Source organism: Lichenostomus cassidix, chromosome 7 (genome assembly GCF_008360975.1).
Source record: "Lichenostomus cassidix isolate B80296 chromosome 7, HeHo_3.0, whole genome shotgun sequence".
Classification (NCBI taxonomy): Eukaryota; Metazoa; Chordata; class Aves; order Passeriformes; family Meliphagidae; genus Lichenostomus; species Lichenostomus cassidix.
In genome coordinates, this window is record NC_139488.1 from 2,271,032 (window position 1) to 2,293,223 (window position 22,192).

At 39.9% G+C, this 22,192-nt stretch overlaps 1 protein-coding gene across 1 annotated transcript in view; it reads right to left on the minus strand.

Moving 5' to 3' along the window:
• The window catches only part of BARD1 (BRCA1 associated RING domain 1), a 38,987-nt gene that overhangs the window by 1,683 nt on the left and 15,112 nt on the right, over nucleotides 1-22,192 (minus strand). The window contains exons 5-9 of the mRNA XM_085065717.1: nucleotides 18,369-18,449; nucleotides 17,508-17,680; nucleotides 10,439-10,547; nucleotides 8,774-8,909; nucleotides 7,676-7,768 (exon numbers count right to left, since the gene is read on the minus strand). Of these exons, the coding sequence (XP_084921843.1) occupies nucleotides 7,676-7,768; nucleotides 8,774-8,909; nucleotides 10,439-10,547; nucleotides 17,508-17,680; nucleotides 18,369-18,449 (592 nt within the window). The remainder of the gene's footprint in view (nucleotides 1-7,675; nucleotides 7,769-8,773; nucleotides 8,910-10,438; nucleotides 10,548-17,507; nucleotides 17,681-18,368; nucleotides 18,450-22,192) is intronic.

Below are 22,192 nucleotides of genomic sequence, written 5' to 3' on the forward strand. Positions count from 1 at the left end.
CTGATCATTGGGAAGCTCAAAGCCAGCATGCAGAGCCAACACGGCAGTTATGAAATGGACACAATTGCCTGATAAAGAGCAATTACAAGGCAAGCACAAAGCTGCTTCTGAGCAGCTACAGCCTCAAATAACAAATCAGATGGGATTTCAGGGTCTCCAGGATCAGCACGAACTGGAGATTTATGCTGGTGTTTAACAGTGGCATTCATTTCTGTTAGCACTGCTGCATAATGAGATTGTCTTTTAGAGTCAACATGTTTTTACCTTGTTTTAAGGCCAGTTATTTTTTCCAGTGCAGAATGCACTGATGCTAATGCATTGCTAACGTCCATAAAATGTACTGCCTGACCTCACTCCGGGGAGAGGAATTGCTGTGGTCACCCATTCAAGGATGGAACATTTCGCCTGCATGTACACTGCACTCGTTAATAAAAATTACCCAGGAAAAAGTTTGCAAAGCTGATTTTGGAAATGGTTCTGTGAGGATTTACAATGTGGCCAAAGGCTGTAACTTTTATAGCACCTCACTCCTCGCACAGTAGTTCTAATTCAGGCAACTTATTTGCACCGGGAAAATAGGAAACCCACAATATATAAAAAATATAAACTGAACAAAATCAAAAGAGAAATGTGGGGAGTTGACCCTAAAAAGGAAGAAAGCCCGAGGCTATGAAGAGACATATCAGAAATATCACTGACAAAGGCACTTGGATGCCATGGCAGTAAGTAGCCAATGGACAGGAATATCTAATCTGGAGAGATCTTGAAAGAAACTCTCAGTAATTTGCTGTCAGTTCATACAAACTCACAAAATGCAATGGAAATTCCCATTTTGGGTAGCAGAAGTCCTTCAATATGCTCACATCAAAAAAGATAAACCCCTACAGAAAACCACAACTGGCTGAACACTGCAGCAAGTATCTCCCTCCGTGTACAAGTATCAGATTGATTATTTGCACTTGTTCATTCTTTCAAGGAAAATTAACGTGAGCTAGAAGGGCAAACGTAGTCATGGATTTTCCAGAAAGGCAACTTACATATTCATTATTGATAACAGCAATGAATACTGATAACTTAATTTCAGTACTCATAACTCGAAAATAAATCTAAAAGCTATTTCACATTTTATTTATTTATTTTAAATCACCACAATTCAACAAGACTTCCTGTGTCAATGTGCCTCTAACTTACACTGCTATTCTTTCCCTCCAAGGAAATACAGATATTAATGGGTGCCACTTACAATAAAGGAAGAAGTCTCATCTAATCTTAAGAACAGAACTGTCCATTCATTAAGAGCATGTTTTATTTCAATCTACCATCAAAAGCTCGATTTGAAGGACTTTCACTACAGAGATGAGGTTTTTATACAGTAAGTACATCACAAATTGAGCATCCAGTGCCAGCATCAGTAAATGAAGCAAATGTGATACAAAAGTAATAAAAGATTGAATGAATACAAAAGACTACAATGTCTTTTTGAACTGCTGCTTGCCTGGAAAAAAAATGAAGCCAGGGAAGTGACTAATGTTAGTGGAGTTGATGACATAGAATGCAAAATCAGTGAGGTCTCTTTTGCATACATATGTCAGCCCATTTCACACTGCCAGGTCCTCCAAGGAGCCTGAAAGCCTCAAAGTTCCTTGTCACATGGAATTACAATCCTCCAACAGAGCCAGAAGAGAGACTCATCCACCTGTGTCCTGTTTTCACTGTGCCCATAAGAACCACAAGGCAGACAGCTGTTTCCTGGAAAAACTGGAAACATGCAAACAGCCAAGTGTCTGCATGATCAGCATTCTCATTAATTTTTTCTTTCCCAGCTAGAAACAGACCAGATCTGTGTCTTAACAGGTTTGTGACACAAAACCTATGTATTCCACATAGCATAAAAAGCCACAAGGAGCATAAATTCTCAGTGCTCAGGTGTTTTCTTTTGATATAAATATGTTAAGAGGCAACACTGTTAGGCCTGCACACACACACCTTCATGGAGCAACAGACTCTGGGTTTTTTGGTGATGGAAAAATGGTGCATTTTCAATTATTGAACATATTTTTTATACAAGATGTAGAAGGAGAACATAATCAGCTTTGATTGTGTTATGGCATCATTTTGAAGCAGCAGGAGTGTACAAGCTTTACCATTCTTCCAGGAGATGGTATGACCACCAAAGGTGCTAAAAACAATAATAACCCAATTTCACACTTGAGAGTAGGGATACAAGAAGATTAGAGCACACTGCAGGCCCTTCTGACCTGTTGGTTTTTTACTGCTAGGGATTTTATTTTCTGTTAAAACTGAGTGCTAAGTTGAATCCACTCAGTCTAGCCCAAGTCTTTTCCTTCAGTAGGCATTATTAATTTTAAAGCTGCTAACGTGTATAAGTGGCTGGATAACAAGACAGTTCCTTTTAACGATCTCTTCATCTGACAGAGTATCATCCTGATTAAGAGGACATACAAAAGGAAATAAAACTCCATACTTTACTCACAGGTATATCATACTGCTGCTTTTACAGGGACTTTTCCAGAAGCTCTTTTGACCTTACATCACTTAGGTCAAAATCAACCCTTGATTTCAAACAGGAGCCATGTTTAATCGACTCCCAAAACTCCTGAGATAACTCATTTCTTTAGCACTATATTGAAAGCCACCTGATGCCAAGACAATGGTCAAATGAATCGACTGAAAAAAGTGGCATTTGAATTCTCATGGACTTGCAGTGCAGAGTTGCAGTGTGCAAGCAGTGCTGGATAAAGCTGGCCTGGCACAGCTCTGTTCTGGGGCCACATTTCGTGTGCTCAGGGGTCATGCAGAGTTTTGCCCTAGAAATACAGAATATCACAAGCTTAAGAGCCTCCTAAGGAGCTGATTTCACACTTATAAGTTTTAGATATAAACAAGGTCATTTGCACCAAATTCTAGCAAAACCCAAGCCTGCATTAAAGTCCCTAGAAAACATGGCAGAAAGAAGTTTTAGCTTAATGCATCCACATTTAGCTCGGTGCCACCACATTTGGCAAGGAGAGCACTGCTCATTTTTTTCCCCTCATTAACAAGATCAGTAAAGCATCACCACTTACACTGATCCTTATTACCTCACTGAGCAGCTGCCCCTGCCTTCTCACCTTTGAGATCTAAGGAGCAAGCAGGTTAACAGGGTGTTCACTCTAACTGACCTTTGATACAAGTGCTAGGACTGAAAATAAAAGAAATCATTATTTGCAAAATTTAAGATCAGAGCCCTGTAATCCTTATTTATGTAAGTCTTATTGGTTTGTAATGAAACTAACTGCACCAGCAAAAACAATCTGAAGAAAATGAAGTACAAAAAAAACCTGGTTGCCAAGAGCAAGTTGTAATCACCCACAAATACCCAGGGGTAGCTCTCAGTAACTCAATTAGCCTTAGTGAAGTTTTGTTGGATTTGCCTTAATAAAGCAAAGAGCAGGGGTCAGTCCCAAAAATCTCTTAGAATGGCTAAAAGCAATTTAGGAATACATGACAGCAACAAAGAAGATGAAATACTACACGTCCAAGATCTAGTAGAGACTGCAACTGACACTTCCTTAGCTCAGTCTACACTGCATTTTAAAAACTTACATGCAGATTGAGTAAAGCTTGGTGAGGTTTTGGTTTTTTTTCCCCCAGAAAAGGAAGAAATCTGGACTGAAGGAAAGCTTTAGGGGAATTTGGAATGGCTGGCTTCAATTTGTTTTCATAAACAGCATTATTGGCCTCTGCTACAGCACAGGGAAGTTTTTATACTGTCTCTTATATGCTTATAAAGTGACTTCAGACTCAAAGGTCTCATGGAGTGAGGTAAAAGTCTCATTGGTGAAACAAGAGCAGTCTATTTTCTCATCACATGGAAATGACACGAGATCTGCAGAGACTGAAGTGAATCTGCTAAACAATGGTAATTTACAAGTTAATCCAGGTGATATTTATTGAACATGATGGAGCAGATGCTTAGGAAGTCCTGAAACATTCCCAGAAGCTGGGAGCATGTGATACAAAAATCATTCCTTCACTTGAAGCTCCCAATGTCCTATCTTTCTTGAAAAAAAGCACTACTGGCCACAGCTGTTTTCTAAAGTGATCGAAGTGACTGCAGGTAGCCCCTCCTAAGGTCAGGTTAAATTCCACCAGGAGTGCTCATCCTCTGGATCCCATCACAGGCTTTTTAATGAATGAAATTGTATTTTCCAACCTCTTCCTTACAAAGGGTTTCTTTAATGCAATGGGTTTTTTTTAAACCAGAAGTGAGCTAGAGCAAAAGACTCCACAAATATGAAAAACAGAGTACCTGGATGACACAGAACAGAGGGAGCTTTGGAAACATCAAGGTTTCCTTTTCTCCTAGACCTTATTTCAAACCAAGCCACTCCCAACCTCTGCAGACACCACACTTAAGATATTCTCACCCCCATTTTCTCTTCTGCAAACCCCAGCAGCTTCACAGTGTAAAACTGTGAGCTCCTTCCCAGGAGGTGCAGACTCTGAGAGTGCAGAAGTTCAGCCCCCACTGCTGTGAAGCACTGCCCTGAGCTGCACACCCACTACAACCAGAACCTGCACATGCACTTTGGAGAGTTCTAAAGCCCCTCAGGGCTGTGAGTCCTTTTGTAGGTGGCAGCTGAAGAAAGTTTCCAAGTGCAAAAAGAGCATGAAACTCCAGTGATCAAAAGTTTTGGGTGTTTTAAGGAGGAAGGGCTTTGCTGAGAATCAGCCAGTTACCTAAAAGATGTTTATGCATGAAATAGAGACAGTCCAGCCTGAGGAGCAGTCAGCTCAAGCAGCTTTGCACTCCTCTGCTCTAACAGCCTAAACAAGGATGGGCACAGAAAATTCAGAAAGATGTTTTCACCTTGAAATGTCAGTCATGCAGTCCTCAAGCTCTTCCAGTCAACTCCCTGTTGTTCCGAGTCCTTACAGGAAAAGCAGTTTTTTCTGCCTCCTTATAATGATCAGAGCTGAATCATTGCTGCTGCTCCAGGTAAGCAAAGCAGAGGAAGGAATGAGCAATAAGATGCTTAGAATTCTGCCAGACACTTCACTGCCAAGACTGACACAACCTTGTTTCAATGCATATCATTACCGAGATCATTTTTCATTCCCTGCTTTAACTGATGACAATAACTTTAAGAAAAAAACAAGCTGAAAAGCTATTAAAGACTTCTGCTGGTTTTAATTACACTGTTCTATGCTCTACATAAAGCTTAGAGGGAATACAGTGATACTTGAATCTTTGTCTCAGCCCACTTGCAGAAGGATAATGACTCGCCACTTCGTGCCCTATTACCATCCCAGAAATAATAAAGGCAATAAAATAATGAAACCAGTGAAAGATATGGCCAAGGGCAAGGAGCACAGTGACAACACTGCCTCAATTCAATTCTGTGCTGCCTTGGAAGTGGATGTACTGCTGACAGTGTGTTATATACAGAAAAGGTGGAAAAGCAACTGGTAAGGTGACATTTTTCTTCTGTGAAGATCTAATATTACTCAGTGGTGACATCCTTTCATCCTAATCTCCCACCTGAAGACAAAAGGGAACCCCAAACCTGAGGATATGTACCTAAATCTTGGTGCTCAAACTCTGCTGGAAAATTCCACACTACCTCTCAACCAATACTAATGGCTGCTGGATCCAGCTGTATGGACACATGGGAACAGGAGTATCCTAGAATCATCCAACAGAAGGAAACTGATTTTTATGAGAGAAACAGATTCACAGCCTGCTGAAACAGAAGAGTTAACATAAAACTCTCAAATTAAATACTGTTTTTGCAAGCTTGTGATGTTTTTTAAAGAAGTGGTATAATGTGCAGGCTATAAATATAACTATAGGGATAACAGTTAAATGCAGCTTACCTTGTAGTAAAAAAAAAAAAAAACCCACACTCGCTTATGCATAGTCAGCATTTCATTAAATGCCTGACTGAGCTTTGTTTTTTCAAATATTTTAGTGAATTTTTTCAACATGAATTCACTTTAAGTGAATGGTTTAGAACAGTGAACCATAAACAACTTCTTAAATTTATGATATAATCACAACATGCATGTACTTTTGGAAGTTTATCTGCATCACATTTAAGGAAACTTATCCAAACAGAAGTCAAAAAGCCACGATAAATGGAAATGGAAAAGAAAAGCAAGGACCTCTTTTTCCTAGACAAATGTTCCATCAGCAGGAGTCCCATTATTTGTTATAACAATCTTTAACTTGTAATGACTCTGAAGAAGACTGATAACAGACTGGTGGGAACAGATGGAGTGGTGCTGTTAATTATAGGCACTTAGCTGCATCAGACCCCATGAGTTATTGCTAACATTTCCCACTAGGGAGGAGAATCACTCGCTTTTAAGTAGTATGTTGCTTACTAAGCTGGGAGCATTAGCAGTCAGGATTGTACTAATCAGTACCAACAACAGAAAATAAAACTCAACTGCGAAAAAAAGCCATAAAAATATTCCCTGAATAACCCCCAGACTATTTAATATATTTTTTTCTTTTCCAGTCACTTCTAAATATAAAAGTTCTTCCAGAAAGATTTAAACTCAGGTCTCACTAATTAAATCTCCCTACCACTCAGAAGTTTTCTAAGCATCTGACTAGCAGGAAGATGAAATGAAATAAAGGAAGAATGTAGGACAGACTGTATGCAAACCTTCTAGGCTGAGTGAAGCCAAGAACCTGCCAAGGAATTCACCACAGAAACAGGGTGCTCAGTTTTAAAAGTAAAAAAAGCTACCTGGAAGCCAAACAAACACCCTGAGTCCAATGTTCAACCTGATGATGTGCTTTAGTTTGCAGCTTCTGAGGCTTTGCAGAGTGTCTTCATAAACATTAGTGACCGGAAAATGCAGACCATTAAAGAATCCTTATGTTCTGGTGTTTAGTCACACAGTAGAAAACCAGAATGAAATCTGTCTGTAAGTTTTCCACGGGTAATTAACTCATTTGTAGTGTACTTATTAGCTAAAGGGACTTAGCCGTAAAGGTCAAGGGGAAGAAGATGGGCTTTGCAACTACTGTGAAAGCAGATACTAAGAAATATATCAGAAAGTATTAACAGAAAATCAACATGGAGAGTCTAAGTCCACAGAGCAGCTGTATAAACAAGCATGCACTGTATAAACACTAAATACAGAGTGCATGAAAGATGACTTGCATGCTCACTTGGGTTAGAAGTTACAACCTTCAATAGATCTCAACTTATATGTAAACATAAGCTTGCTTCCTACAGGCCTTGAGCATATATCCCAAACAAGCCAAAGTCTCATCTCAATTTCAATGCAAACTGCTCATAACAAAACCTAGAATTCAATAAAATCCTTCTTTCTCTCCCAGGATATCTTCCATTTCTTCAAATCAGTCTTAATGCAGCAATGAAGGAATTCACTCCCCACTGGTACTTATGCTAAGACCTAACCAACACACCTAATGACAAAATGCAATCATTTAACGAAGGAAAGAGTAGTTACATTTAATTAAATATATTTAATTGAATTTCTGGTCATTCAGGTGATTTGAAAACAATCCCTTGCACTTTTTGTTAAGATAGCATTGATATTAGGGCAGTTGTTAAAAAAAAGAATTCTCTGGAATCCTATCTACAATTTCTGGTTAAAATCCCCCAAAGAATCCCACATATTTAATACTTACATTCAAACTTGAGGACCCAACATCCAGTCAGAACAGCCATCATGCATTTGACAGTACTTGGCATTGGAGCATCAGGGATAACAAGATGAGTTACTAGGAGAAAGATTACATCAGTAAAACTAAAAGCACAGAAAAATCAGAACCATGCCTGGCTGATAAGCAATCCATCATTATTTAAAGAATAAACAGACTATAATAATTTATCAACCACTCTTTCCAGCACAAGGATGTGATTTTTGAGACTATGATACTAGTAGAAGAGCTATTAGAAATTTTGTGGGTTTCAACATACATTTGCTGTGAAAAAGGGAAGTCATGGTTTTATACTTCTACGCTAACACTTAAATCTTCAGATGAGGCTCTGGTTTATAGGATAGTATTTTTTTTCAATCCTTTTAGAGTTATATTTAACTCTGACAGGAATCTTACTACAGCATCTCACTGCTTTAATACAAAGCTTACAGAACTCAACTCAAAATTCTGGAGTAGTAATCCAGAAGTGAAAGATGGTAAGGGGAAATTACCTTAGCATTTTGTTCACCGGCACTCCAGAGAAAAACTAATAGGAGGAATTAAGACAATGTTCCTGTCCTCAAAGAGGGGAAAAGAACTCCACCAAACACCACAATTTGGGTTCACCAATCTTAATGAAGAACAAAATCTGAAGGCAGGTAGCATGTGAGAAGATGTGTCAACTTTTAGTCAATGACATGCTCTTTTCTCAAGGCACTATCTGTCCAAGGCTCACTTCTGGAGAGCAAAAACTTTACAGGATGTCTCACATGAGCAGAGACCTTAAAGTTGGTAAAGAGGTGTAAAGAGAAGAGGTCTTTGAGGAGACTTTGGGATTTTAAATAACAGACAAACTGCCAAACTGTGGCTCCCCCAGAAACTTCCTGCCTTGGTAGCCAGACCAGCTTTGCATATGTTTACATGCAAAACACACCATCACTCTACTACAGCTGCAAGTCAGGGATTTCAGAAACTGCACATGCCAGGAGAAATAAAAAACCCCGTTGAAGGTAGTATCTTAAAGGATAAAGTGCAGAACTGTAGTTACTTATATCTGGACAGAGACATTTCAACAAGACTACCTACCTCTGCTGTTAAATTCAGTGCACCTCTGGGCCTTCAGGACTGCTGCTAATTTGTTCAGCAATTTCTGCTGCTCCGCACTAAGATTGCTCCCCAGTATACCAAGAGGTCCATTTCTTGGCTGGCTGGAGCTCAGTGCCTGCATGAACAGAAAATTCTGCAATAAGCTGAATGTTTGTTTGGGAACATAAGGGAAGCAACTAACTTATTGGACAGCTTTCTTTTTCAAGAATAAGCATTTTAAAACACAATTCATGGCAATTTTAGTGGACAGCATCCATGAATAAATCTCCACATAACAAATCATTTCCCCAGGAAAAAAGCTACATATTAGAGGTACTTCAAGTAGCTTATGCGAGGTACCAAAACAGCTCATGGATCAACTTTTCCTCATTTGCCCTTTTTGGTCCATATTTCCCTTTTTAAAGACACTGGGGTGCTCACATAGAGCTGGTTGAACATTGTGTAAACAGCCAGGCTGACTACAGTGTTGAAAGACAAAAAACTTCCCAATTAAGTAGTAAAACCTCCTACTTTTAGCAAAGTATTAACAGATATGGCATTGAGTAACCCGTATAATTAATACCTGCATTTCCTTTCAGTGGAAGTCCCTAATACTTTGTCCTGCAAGCAATAAATGCTTGAGTGGGGTTTTTTGTGTGGATAGTACTAATGCAAAGTCAGAGGAGCCTTATGCTGACAAGGGTAGGATACTTCAGCTCCTGGATTTTCCTAAATACCCCAGATTCCATAGCACAGAGACACCTTTGAGATCCAATTACCCTGCAGCCTCAGGCTATGGATCAAGTCATCCATGTGAGCCAGCAGCCATCCCCTGGCACACACTCACCCCAAAGCAAATGCAAATACCAAAATGGTTTGTTTGGGACACAAGAGCTACTTCTTACATTTTCTGCAGGTGGAAGGAACAGCCACACTCATGCTGCTTCAGCTGCAACAATTTCCTTTTGGCCACTGGGTATCCTGTGCCATCAATGAGGAGGGATCATAGGCTGGAGTAGATTAGGGCTGCTTCTATTTGCCAGGTCAGCTTAATCCTCATTCATTAGGAAGCACAAAGCATTTCATAATGCAGTAACTTGTTTGGTCTTAATAACCTAATTCTGGTTACAAGTCCTAAGAAGTCTTTGTCCAAAGAAGGAGGAAAACAAAAACCCCCAAAACAACCTCCCAAAAGCTATTTTCAACTGCTGAGCTGATATTTTCAATGTTGGACAAAGAATGATGGTGGAACAGCCTTTTAAAGGCACACAAAAAACACCTGGAACAAAGACTGTTGCTGCTTGCAGACAGTTTGGAAAGTAGAACAAATTTAGATATGCAGAAAAACAACATCAATAGCAAAGTTCAAGCAGTGATACTCAAAGAATAACACAGGCTCATTCTCCTATTATGAAACCACGTTACAAGAAACATGCTTTGTTTTCCCAGATAAAAGCTGTAACACAGAATTTCATAGCTTGTCAGTGTTCCACATACATCCTAGAAATACTGTCCAAAATAGCTTCCCAGCCAATTTTACATCTCCCTGTAAAGCAGGTGATGTACTGTATTTACACCCAAGCCTTTAATACTTTAAGGAAGAACTTATAGCTAGTTTTTTTGTTAAAAAGCAAAACTCAATAATAAACCCACGCAGACATTTACCTCAGAGGGCTGGTTAAGTGAAAATGATCCATTCTTCACTGGTAACATTAGCACAGATTTCATCTTTTCACTTTCTGCATAGTCCACAGGCCGCAGACCAAATATATTCCTGGCAAAACAAGCACAGATGGGTTTAAGTAAATAAAATGTGACTTGATTCTTAACTAACCATGCATATTAGCTGGGTAGCTTTCCCTCCCACTTTCTTATTAATATGTAATTTCAGCTAAAAGCACAAAGCTTCAAGTAAGAATTGCATCCAAGACAGATGGATACTGAATTACAAGCTGTTGCATTCAGCTGAGGAGTAAGGGATGTTCAGAGCAGAATGTTCAGTTAAATAAACCACAGTCCTTGTTAAACGGTTTCAAAATGCACTTTGATATCATTTGCAAGACCTAGAAATTTCAGCTTTAATCATTCATTGCAATCATACAACCAAGAAATGTATTTTTGGCTTACCCATTTACCATAAAAGACATGTCAGAAGATTCCACACAGAGTATTAAACATGGGAGCTTGATGTGGTTGTGCTTTTATGGGAAAAGCTATATGCTTCCTACTTGGGAACCACAGCTCCCTTGCACTTCCAAAATCTGAGTATGCATCTCATTCTCCCTCAGTGTGCTGTTCCACAGAACACCTTATAGCCAATTCAGTCAGATTTTAGTTGGTTTGCCAATTTTGTTGAAGACTATTGATCGTGTGTGGCACCTCATAGTTATTAGTTGTGCTTTGAGACTGATTTCCTCCCTTAGCACTCCTCAGAGGTGATTTGCTATAAACACATCAAGCACAGCAATGGCTGCAGTTTCTTCTTCACACAACTTTGCTGCTGCAGGACAGTAGTGAGGGGAGGAAAGCCTGAAACTGCAGAACAGGTATAATTGCCATTAGCAAACAGGAGCCTCTGCCAGCACTCTGGGGAAATATTCTGCTTGCTTTGCCCTTAGTGAGAATAATGGCTGCTCCAGCTGATCCTCTTCTCCCCACCTCACGTAGCTCTGCTCTCCAAAGGCACAATAAGAGCTCGTTATGGAAGGGAAGCTTGTCGCTGAGAACAAAGCCCTGACTCAGTGTCTGAAATCTGGCAAGCTTAGTCATCAAACAATGAAACATTTAAAGAGGTCAGAAAACCACTGCAGCTTTGAAGAGCTCTCTCTTAGCCACACATTCCTGTGCAGAGCAGGAATCTAGGAAGCTTTACAGGGAATTCCACATAAGGCCATAACCCAATTCAGTCCAAAGAGAAGCTCAAATTACTAAATCTCCAGTCTGACTTAACTGGGAGGCTTTGGCCAGTGCTAAACTGAAAGATATGTCTGACCTCAGCACCTTTCTATGCCCCTGGCTGAGCATTGCTCACTAACTCAGCCCCTGGGGAAAACAACAATCCACAAGAATCCCTCCCAGAAAGAGTCCAGAATGGTATTTTACACTATTATCAATCCCAAGCTCTTCTGGGCTACTAATGAGCACAGTGCAGGCATAATACAAACTCTGCAGACTAAAAGATAATTGGCTAAATCTCTGCCCAGTCCTGGGAGTTGCAGCCCATTAAATATTGTCATGCTGTTCCTGCTTTGTCATGCATCATCAGGGTAGCTCTTGCCCTTTCTTTAAATAAGGGCTATATTCGACTCAAACTGCTGCAAGATAAAGTTCCTTTGAACAATGCATCCAGAGAGGGGGGGAAATATATATATATATGTCATCAGACACACTAAAAATCACCTTTAGACTAGTTGGCTGACCTTTTACTGTGAGCTAAGCAGAGGGAGGAAATCACTGCATGTCAGTAGTAGAGGTTTGGGAGTGCTTTTCCCTCCAAAAGCACAGTAGGATTCTTGACTGTTGGGAAAAAAACTTATGAATGCTTACCATAGATAAATATAGAGACCATCCCAGTTAAATATAGAACATTTTTTGCCAATTAAACTGTACAAATAAGAGCTCCAGCTACTCCCTCTGCATTCACCTACAATTTTTTCCTACAGTTTTAAGCTTGTTTCATTTGCTTCCTACTAAAGTATTGTGATATGCTATCCCATCATTATGCAGCATTGAAGAATGAAGGGCTATTTATAGGATGTTAAGGTGGCACAGTTAAATTGTGACAAACTTGGGAGCTGAGGTTTGAAAAAGAAACACCAGCACAAGAGATGGTTTAAGAGTTTAGAATATTTGCAACTAAGCAGATTGTTGAGCTTAAGGAGAGTGAGAAAATGTGGCTGAAGCAGGAGAAAAGAGGGTTTACATAACAAACCAATACAAGGAACACATCCTAACAACAGATTTTCAAATAGGATAGTGTTGTAATTTATTTTCCAAAGAAAAAGGATAAAAACTGTATTTGTACTTTTTAGTAAGGCACACGAATGGGAAACAGAAGCTTTGGTCAAATGTGTGCTCACACCCATCTTTATCCAACCCAGCTGAACAAGGGAAATCATCCACCTTGTTCAGAGGAAAAGATGAGTTTTGATCCAATTTGCAAAACAAAATTAGACATGCACATTACGTACACCCTAACACACAGTGTTTTCAAAAATACCAATAACTCTGTGTGCTCCTCCTACAAATCTGGGTTTGTTGGGAATGGGTCCAGTGCACATGATGAGATCCACACTCAGCAGGAAGACACAACTGTTTCTGCTAGAGAGAATTTGTGAGGTGCTTAAGCTGGAATAGAATGTCTCCAGGGAATCCTTTCTACCAGAATGCAGGTGGGCTTGTTGGAAGTTTTTTTGAAACCTTTAAGAGTCAGAGGTCCCCTGGGATGCAAGTAGCCTCCTATAAGCCAGTCCTCAAGGTACTGAATAGTCAGCAGAGGGTTGGTACAGCTGGAAAATCCAACCTAAGACTAGGATGGCTGTGCTGAGAAAAAGATGAGCCCAGTGAAGAGGAACTCAACCAAATCTTCTATGACTTTCCACGAGATGACATAATACTTTGCAGCTCTTTGTAATCAGGAGTTTTAAGCTGCTCCATAAATCAAGTTTTGCCCCAGCCCCACAAGAGAGTTCACTGTTGAATGGAAATCCTCTAACCACGTCTCAGCGCAGTACCCACTAACTCCCATGTGGAACTCTCGCTGGCTCAGGGCTCTCCAGGCAGCACCTGGGTTTTGAGAATGTCAGGTTCAGGAAAGGTTTCTACTTAGCACAGAGGGAAGAAAATCTAATCTGTGTAGCCAGAAAGACCATCTGAGATATCCAAACAGAGCCAGGGTTTTAATTAACCTGCTGTCAGCAGGAAGTTCAACATGCTGTCTTGCACCTAGACAGCAAAAACCTGCACTATCTTGACTCAGAATAAGCAGACAAAATTATATCAATGTCATGGATCTGATGCCTCCTTGAATGACTGCAGGTAATAATCATTTTTGTCCCAGTGCCATTCATAATTGAGGACCATGGTCTATCCCTAAGCATTCCCACAGGTTCGTTCAGAGTCAGACTCACAACTTCCACACCTAAAATACAGAGCAACGCGACAGTTTTTACTAGTGCTAAACTTATTGTGCATGAAGAACTGGAAAGACAGCCCATTTGAGTGAAAGCATTTAGGAAGTACTGTGAAATTGCAAATGCACAGATCTAATTTTTCAAATCACTTGGCTTGCTGTGAAGCAAGGAAAAAAGACAGAATTGAAGCACGTTGAAAAAAAGCCATAAAAATAAAAATTAGTTATGTGTAGGAGATTAACTTAAAAAAATTAACAGGACCAGTAGGACAATTAATAGGTCCACTGGTCCATACAATATTTTTCATTTGTAGTTCCTATCTCTCCCAGTCAGTGAAAACGTCAATGGCAAATTTAAGTGCCACAACTATTAAATCTCACAGATTTAAAAAAAAAATTGCCAAGGAATAAGGAAATCCCAGGATTATTTTCTGGCAAAAGAGGAAGCTCTCACCTGTACTTGCTTGGTCCAAAAGGTATGTGGCTGCTTCCTGTTATATAGAGCTAGTTCTTAATGCACTTAACATGAAAGGAGAAAAACATAGCCTGAAAGGCACTTGGAATGAGATGTACTTGGTGGGTTTGTGAATATCTAAATCTGAAATGGTGAAGTCTTAGCTCGCCAGATAGGGCTGTACCTCACCCACTGAGGTCCCTCAGGAAGCAGCTGCATTTGCTTCCAGATATATCCCCCATCTCTCAACAGACAAGTGGGTCTCACCTGCCTTTGGACCTGTTGTCAGTCATTGCTGCACATCTTTAAAATATTTTTCATCTGGCACAATTGAGTATCATGCTAAATTTCAAAACCACTGCTCTAAGCAGGCACTGCACAATGCAAGCACTGTTTTTATTCCAGTAGATTAACTCTCCAACACACAAGGGACATTAAGACACAAAACGGAGTTAATTCTACTGTTAAGACAGCAGCAAGACATCAGTCACTTTTGTGAGGTTTCATGCTGTATATTTCATGGTGTCCCAAGTAACATTTGAACACATTTGTCATGTTCACATTTTACTTAGCTTAGCTGAAGTAAAACACTTAAGTAACCACAGTGAGCTAATCAAACTTTCCTCCCCACTCCTGTGAGATAAAGAAGAATCACTTTACCCCATCATATTAAGCAGGGCCCTCTCCTGGGCTGAAAGTTAATTCACTGAGAGCCTGAAGAGCCTACAAAATGACGAGAAAGTGTTTTATATACCAAAAAGGAAAAAAAAAGTGAACTAAAATTAGACCAATTTATCAGTTTGACAAAATTGGTTTGGTATAGTCTTAGCTCACACATTGCACACCTCTCAAGTTAAAGCACTCCTCAAGAAAATAAACCTTGGAGAAGAGATGCAAGTTCTACTCATCACTGCTTCAATTCCTACTGTAAAGATCCTAACATAATAATGTGAAGGTGAGCATTAAGTACCAAGAGGCCAATTATAACTAGCCATAATGAAAAGAACTATAATTGCACCATTTCAAGTGATCAGCCTAGTTTTTTAAAACTGTGGTTTGCTTGTTTCAGGGATCTAGGAAAAAAGTCACTGAAGAAATTTTAAAAAGCTTCTTGTCAGATGTGACTCCATTATAAGGTTACCTGCATCCACCAGGAAAAAAGAATTAACTAAACCTTCTATATGAAAGAAGGTTCAAGTCACTTACCTAGACAAATAGAATCACTGCTTAATTAGGACTACAACTACCAGAGGCAGTGGCAGCAAAAACACCCTGTAAGATTTGCCAAATCATGATCCAGGGAAAGATCACAGCACAATTCATTGCTGGAAGCTATTAGGGCACAGGAGGAAAGGGAGGCATGAGGTATTTTTAGGACTCTCAGACACACTGTTGTTTCTATTGTGTCTTGACAGTGCTTGGAAGAGGTCAGCAGACTCTCACTATTCAACACTTTGCTTGTACATCTATTTCTCTGTGGCTCTAATGCTCTCTGTAAAAATAGGAGGGTTGGGAAACCCCAACCTCTTTCCATCATCAGTGCAATTGCAACACACACAATGCCATTTCAGCTGGAAACAGAGAGCCTACAGAATATCTGGAAGCCTCAGTCATTCCAGGAGGGATGGAGAGGACTGGATTTGTGCCACAGCACTCATGGTTGCTTTTGTCAGACAAATCACACAAAGATTAATGGCAGCTCAGTTTGTTCTCAGAGATTTTAACTGAACATTATCTACATTCACTGAAAAGTTAAGGCAGGGCTTAAGGCTTATATAAATGTCTCCTTCCCTGATTAAAAAGCTTCTGTTTCAATAGTCATGTTTGCTCATGTAGAATGAGCTGGAAGAGGTTCAGCTTCACCTCTGTCTGTGTGAACACAAGCAGCACAGACCAAGGCTAGCAGGAGGCCTGCAGAGTCCACTGCTGGCACTTGGAGTCTGGGCTGTGCAAACCCACCAGAGCTGAAACTCTGCCACAACCTCACAGCAAAGCTGCTGCATGTGGTATGCTTTCAAACCAGACAAACAAGTGAGAAGTGTGACACACATTCAAGTGGCTTGAAAATGTCTGAAGCTGTCAGCTTTTCCAGGTGCACTGGTCCTTGTTCAAGAACAAAGCGAAGATGAACAATTGAACCTTGTTGTACTTTTTCAGGCTGAAGCCTTGAGAGGTTGTTGCTTTGTTTTGACTTTTTCTTCTGTTTTTTAAACTCTAATATATTCAAGATTAGGACTTTATGAAAACCCTACACTTTCCCACAAAGCACCTTAATTCTGTAAGCTTCAAGAGTGTGAATACTGAGAGCTGAAGTGATTAAGCTGAACTTGTTTATGCTTCTTCATGTGGCTGCCAAGGAAACTTGTATCATGCAAGACTTCATCCTTTTTTTCTACTATACACACACCCCCATTGACAACTTGCATTGACTCAAATTTATACACACAGGCCCTGGCACAACAACAATACAACATTTAAAATTACATTTAGCACCTGAAATACTAATAGGCTGCAGGGTTATTCATAGACTAAAAGATTCTTTAGCACCTTCTATACACAAATGCCAAAATCTTCAGGAGACTTAACTGTATAGAAAAGTCAACTGAAAATATTACTTAGCTATTTTTTTTTTAATTAGAAAGTGTACCAAGGATTAGTGCTTTGATCCAGAATGGCAAAAATGAAAAATACTTCCCAAGTCTCAGCCTGTGTCTATGTCATTTGTGAAAACAGACTGGAGCAAGATGCCTTCTGCTAGCAAGTAGTGTAGTGTAAGTAAAGAGACAAAAAACAGCTGTAGCAGTTCAAAACTCATCTAGCTCAGCATCTTAGAGCTGACAGCAGCCATAACAAGATGCCAACAGGAAAGTGTAAGATTAGGGTGAGCATATGTTGTTACTTTCCTAGTACAGTCTTCAGTTACTCCAGTTATCTATGATTCAGGCATCCTCAGAAAAACTTAGGACAAAGCCAAATGGAAACACCTACCTGGAAAAGCAGGATATAAGCACAGCAGAGCACATGTTCAACACCCACCCCCTCACTTCATACAAACCCCATTCCTTACTAGCCCTGCTTCCAATTCACTCCACATCCACTCTGGATGTTGCAGCTGTGGTTAATTGTCAGTAACATTCCCCTGTACTCACACTGCATCCCGGGAGGCGCCGTGCAGGAGCAGCAGCTCCACGATGCCCACGTGGCCGTTCTTGGCAGCATCATGGAGCGGGGAGTCGTTCTGGTAGCCCGTGGTGTTCACCAGCACTCGGTGCTGCAGCAGCAGCTCCACCACCTCCCTGTGCCCGTGGTTACACGCCTCGTGCTGGGAGGGAAAAGCCAGGAGGGGAAACTCAGGTGAAGCAGCATTCAGGGAAGGACTTCTCATAGCAGTTAATTCACTTTCAAACACTCCATGGATGACTGGGGAAGGTGATGCAAGGATACTGCATTACATTCCCAACAGGAATTAACTTGGGAACCCAGCACTGAAAAAAAGCCCTGACAAGAACTGAACAAAGGCCAACTGTGTGCAAATTAGACTACAGGGAACAAAAACCCTCCAGATTACAGGCTATCAGGAGTATTCTGCAGGAGAGGAAGAAGTCATGGTTGAAAAGAACCTTTTGTTTATTTTCTGTAATTCAAGTGAGCAATTTTTTTCACTCCACTACTTGATATATTTCCAAACCACTGAGGACATTAGGAACCCATAAAACACAACCACTGTTTGGAAATGATCATTTTCGAGTTATCCCAGATGTAATTTCTGCATTTGCAGAGTCACAGGCTGATCAAATTCATGGCCTGCCCTACACCCCAGCAAAGGAGAATTACATCTGGGCAGGTCAGTAGCTGCTAATGAGTTCTTTTAACCTTGTTTATCATCAGTTCTTCACTTTGCATAATTCTTTGTCACCTAAATGTGTGTGAAGGGAGCTAAAATATGGGAGAGGAAAGGAGGAATTAAGTGAAATCTGATCAGACGACAGATAGAAGCCTTCAACACTCACCAGTGGTGTCCAGCCAGCATTATCTTTGACATTGGGATCCGCCCCATTTTTCAGCAGCTGCTCCACAGCTTCTAAGTCACCCTACATAGGAAAAAACCATAGCTATGAAAAAATAATGAAGAAAATAGATACGACACAAATTTGAGAGATGCCCAATTATAAATTCAGCTGCAATAAAAATGTAATTATATAAGCCTTCCATGTAGATATTATCAGGATAACAAAAGCTCAGCTGATCTGGAGACCACGGTTTATCACTACTGTTCATTTAGAACCACCCACACATTTTACATAAACACATATTTCTAGATAAAAACAATGCATGTAACAGAGTCAACTCAAAATACATGGAAAAGTTTGTGCCAATTGCAATCTGCCCACTAGAATCAACTGCAAGGATTAAAGTTGGGAACATTCATTGAGAATTTCCTTGTCCTTCAGACTGGACTTTTTTCAGACTACTCTAAATAACTGGCTGAAAACATAGATGAAATAAATTAGTAAGCTTGACAAGCTTCTAGAAATTGGATTTCCACAAAAGGAAAGGAGTTTTATTTAACCTTGCAATTACTACTTATGTTGAATCTCACTGACACTTTCTCTGACAGTTATCTACCAAAATAGTTTTAATTTGCTTTCTGGAAAAATGCTATATTTGGTTTTTACTATAAGCAAGGAGGTGTGGAAAGGGTGGAAACTGATGCAGAAGCTACAGAAGGAAGCTGAATAGAGATGAGGCAAAGGAAGCAAAAGGGCAGGATCTGTGAATCAGAGGTTTTGACACCCTGAAAAGTTGGTAATAAGATTGGAGCATATCCAGGTGCAGCTATAAATAGGTAAGGAGAAGGTGCCTCTGGAAGCTGAGGCAAGGAGATCTCTGCAGTGCAGGCCTCAATTTTTATTTTAGGCAAAATAAAGCATTTCAAGACAACTGCTGACACTTTGCCTAGACCAGGATACTGTGATCCCAAATGAAATGAATATAGAAACTGGTACCTAGCTCTTGCCAAGGCCAGATATACAATATGAAAAAAAGAATATCTGAAGGAGAGAAATTTAATCCATGATATACATTGAGTTCGATGCCTTTAAGTAGTGGAAAGTCAAGGAATTTCTAGGTGCTACTCACAGCATGCCTTAGAAAAGGTGAGAGAATATTAAATTAAGCTTTAAATAAAAATAAACTTAATCCGATTTCTTTTATTACCATGGAGCACTTTGAAAAAAATTAGTTTTAAGCTATACTCTTTAGGTTAGAAAAAATATTAAGACCGACTGTTCTGCAAAACTAAATGCAACAAGCAACAACTGTAAACTCAAAATTCACCAAAATAATGCTGAGACTCACTGGCTCTTTACAACCATCAAGCAAATTAACACATCAGAGATAAATTTCATGCATTATATTCACAACCTGTATGTCCCAGCAAAATGTTACCTTTCAAAGCAATTAAAGGACTCTAGCAGCAGCATATTCTTTATGGTTGCAAGGTAACAGACATACATCAAACCTGAGCAGTTATTCAGAGGCAGCCAAGACAGCGTTCAGCATTAAGATCTTTCCCGTCAGAGAGAACACACAATTATCTATAATGAGCAAGAGCTGAGCTTATCATTTAAAGTTCAGTTTGCAAACATGTACTGCAAGGGTTTGACATTTCAGGAGTACTCCTTTAAAGCAGGAAGCACAGCTAATAATTTGTGTGGGCATCAGATACCATCACAGCTTTTCAGATCAGTTATGTGAACATTGATTTGTAAAACATTGCTGTGGCTTCATCAAAAGAAACGTTGCTGGTGTGGCCACCAGGACTGACAACATCCACTGACTTAAATCCTGTCAAAATTAGAAAATTGGTGTTTTGCTGCTTACAGAAGATAAATATTGTCATCATGTCATCTGTAAATGGAACCTGCTCCCTACAACCAGCACCGAGCACTGCGAGTGACAGCAAGGAGGGAAAGCTGTCAGGAGCTGCACAGTGACTGGATGGGTGCTGCCAATCAGCATTACAAGAGATGTTAACAAAACAGAGCCAGGAGAATGTGCCTTTTGTGTCCTCAGAGGCTCTTCAGTCACTCACCATAATGTGAACATTTAGCTAAAAAAAGCAGAAGGCTAAACTTCAAGTAGCAGATCGTGACCAGACGTTATCAAGTCCCTCCTGCAAGCAGGACCACAATCACAGAATCGTTTTGGTTGGAAAGGACCTATAAGATCATCAAATCCAACCATAAGTGCCTCTGAACTTGGACTGGACCTTCCAGAGGCTGCTAACAGGTTTAGATGACAAGTCAAGCCAAATAACTGATCCAAGAGTTAAAAAAAGAGGTTTATTTTTTTACACTGACCACTTCTATCAAAGTTAGTGGAATTACTAACATTTATAAGTTAATAAATGCTTTGCTAAAGTCTAAACAAAGAAGAGTATGGACAAAGTAGGTGCAAGTCCCAGACACAAATATGTCTATTCCATATATCTTTCCTCCACAAGAGAGCAGAAGAAACTACACCTATTAGTACAGAATGACTAATTCCAACATGCTACATATAAAGCTGTGCTTTGACTAATGCTGAAAATAATTTTGTACATTTAGTTCCTAGAGTTTACTAGATGCAGCAGGACATCTCCAGCATCCACTAAGAAGCCACAATCAGGTGACATGAGGAGAGACCCTTTTGGCAGCCTGTAGCAGCAGCAGAGTGGAAATGTTAAGTGGAGACACTTCTTGTTCAGAAAGGGAGAACAAGGCAAACACCAGGTAGAAAAATGCTCCTACCATTAAGAATTCACAGGCAAGTGTTTATTTTGAAATCTCATTATCAGTGAAGGATTACATTCAGCTCTTGAAGAGGCAGGAGCTGCTGCAGAATGCAGAATCACCCATTCAGAATGAACAAAGCAAAGGACATTTTATGCTCATAACAAAGCTCAGGTGTAGTGACAAGACAGCAAAGCCATGGGTTTGCTCTTCCTCCGCACCACAGCTCACGGGAGCTCGGGAAACCAAAGACGCAGGAAAGGCACTGGGGCCATCTGTTGGCAGAGCTGGAGCCGGCAGTAGCTCAGGGAGAGAAGAGCCTTTAGACACTTTACAAGCACTTCCTCCCAAGGAGAATTTAGCTCCTGCAGCCACAGTTGGCATAAGCCCAGAAAACCATCTCAACTTGGCTTACACAGGGCTCTTGGTTTGTTTGGTTTTTTTCTTTTCACTCAAGTCCTGATTTTAACATATATGACTAAAACTGCAAGTGTCCTTTCAGTCCTATTTTAGGTTTTTGGTTTTTTGGTTTTTTTTTCATTTTGCCCTTTACAATTTCCATTAATCAAGATATCGTTCACCCATAAGTCAAATTATTAAATAAATGAAAACATATTCTACCAGTTAAAGAAAGAGATCCAAAGAATTAGGACAGTACATGAAGATGAAGCTAGAAATCTGTACCACTTCAACCAAACACCCCTTCATTTACAAATTTAATCAAGCAACTTCAATCTTTAGATCAAACAAATGAACAACAACAAAAAAACAAAAACAAACAAATAAAAAAACCTTTCAAACACACTGACATTTGCTTATTTAAGCTGAGGGAACCTAGATTGTTTGCAACTCATAAATGGTCAAGGAGGGTAAATATGAATTAAAGTGCTTATAGGAATTGTGAACTGTTTCCAGGCACCTGCAAGTTTCTCACCTCAAAATCCTTCAGATTAATGCCCCCCCAGCAGACTGTTTCCTAATAACAAACATACAAGGAGCTGTGCTTAACCTTCAATAAGGAGAAAACATGCAAGAAGTTAACCTGCCCGAGAAGAAAGACA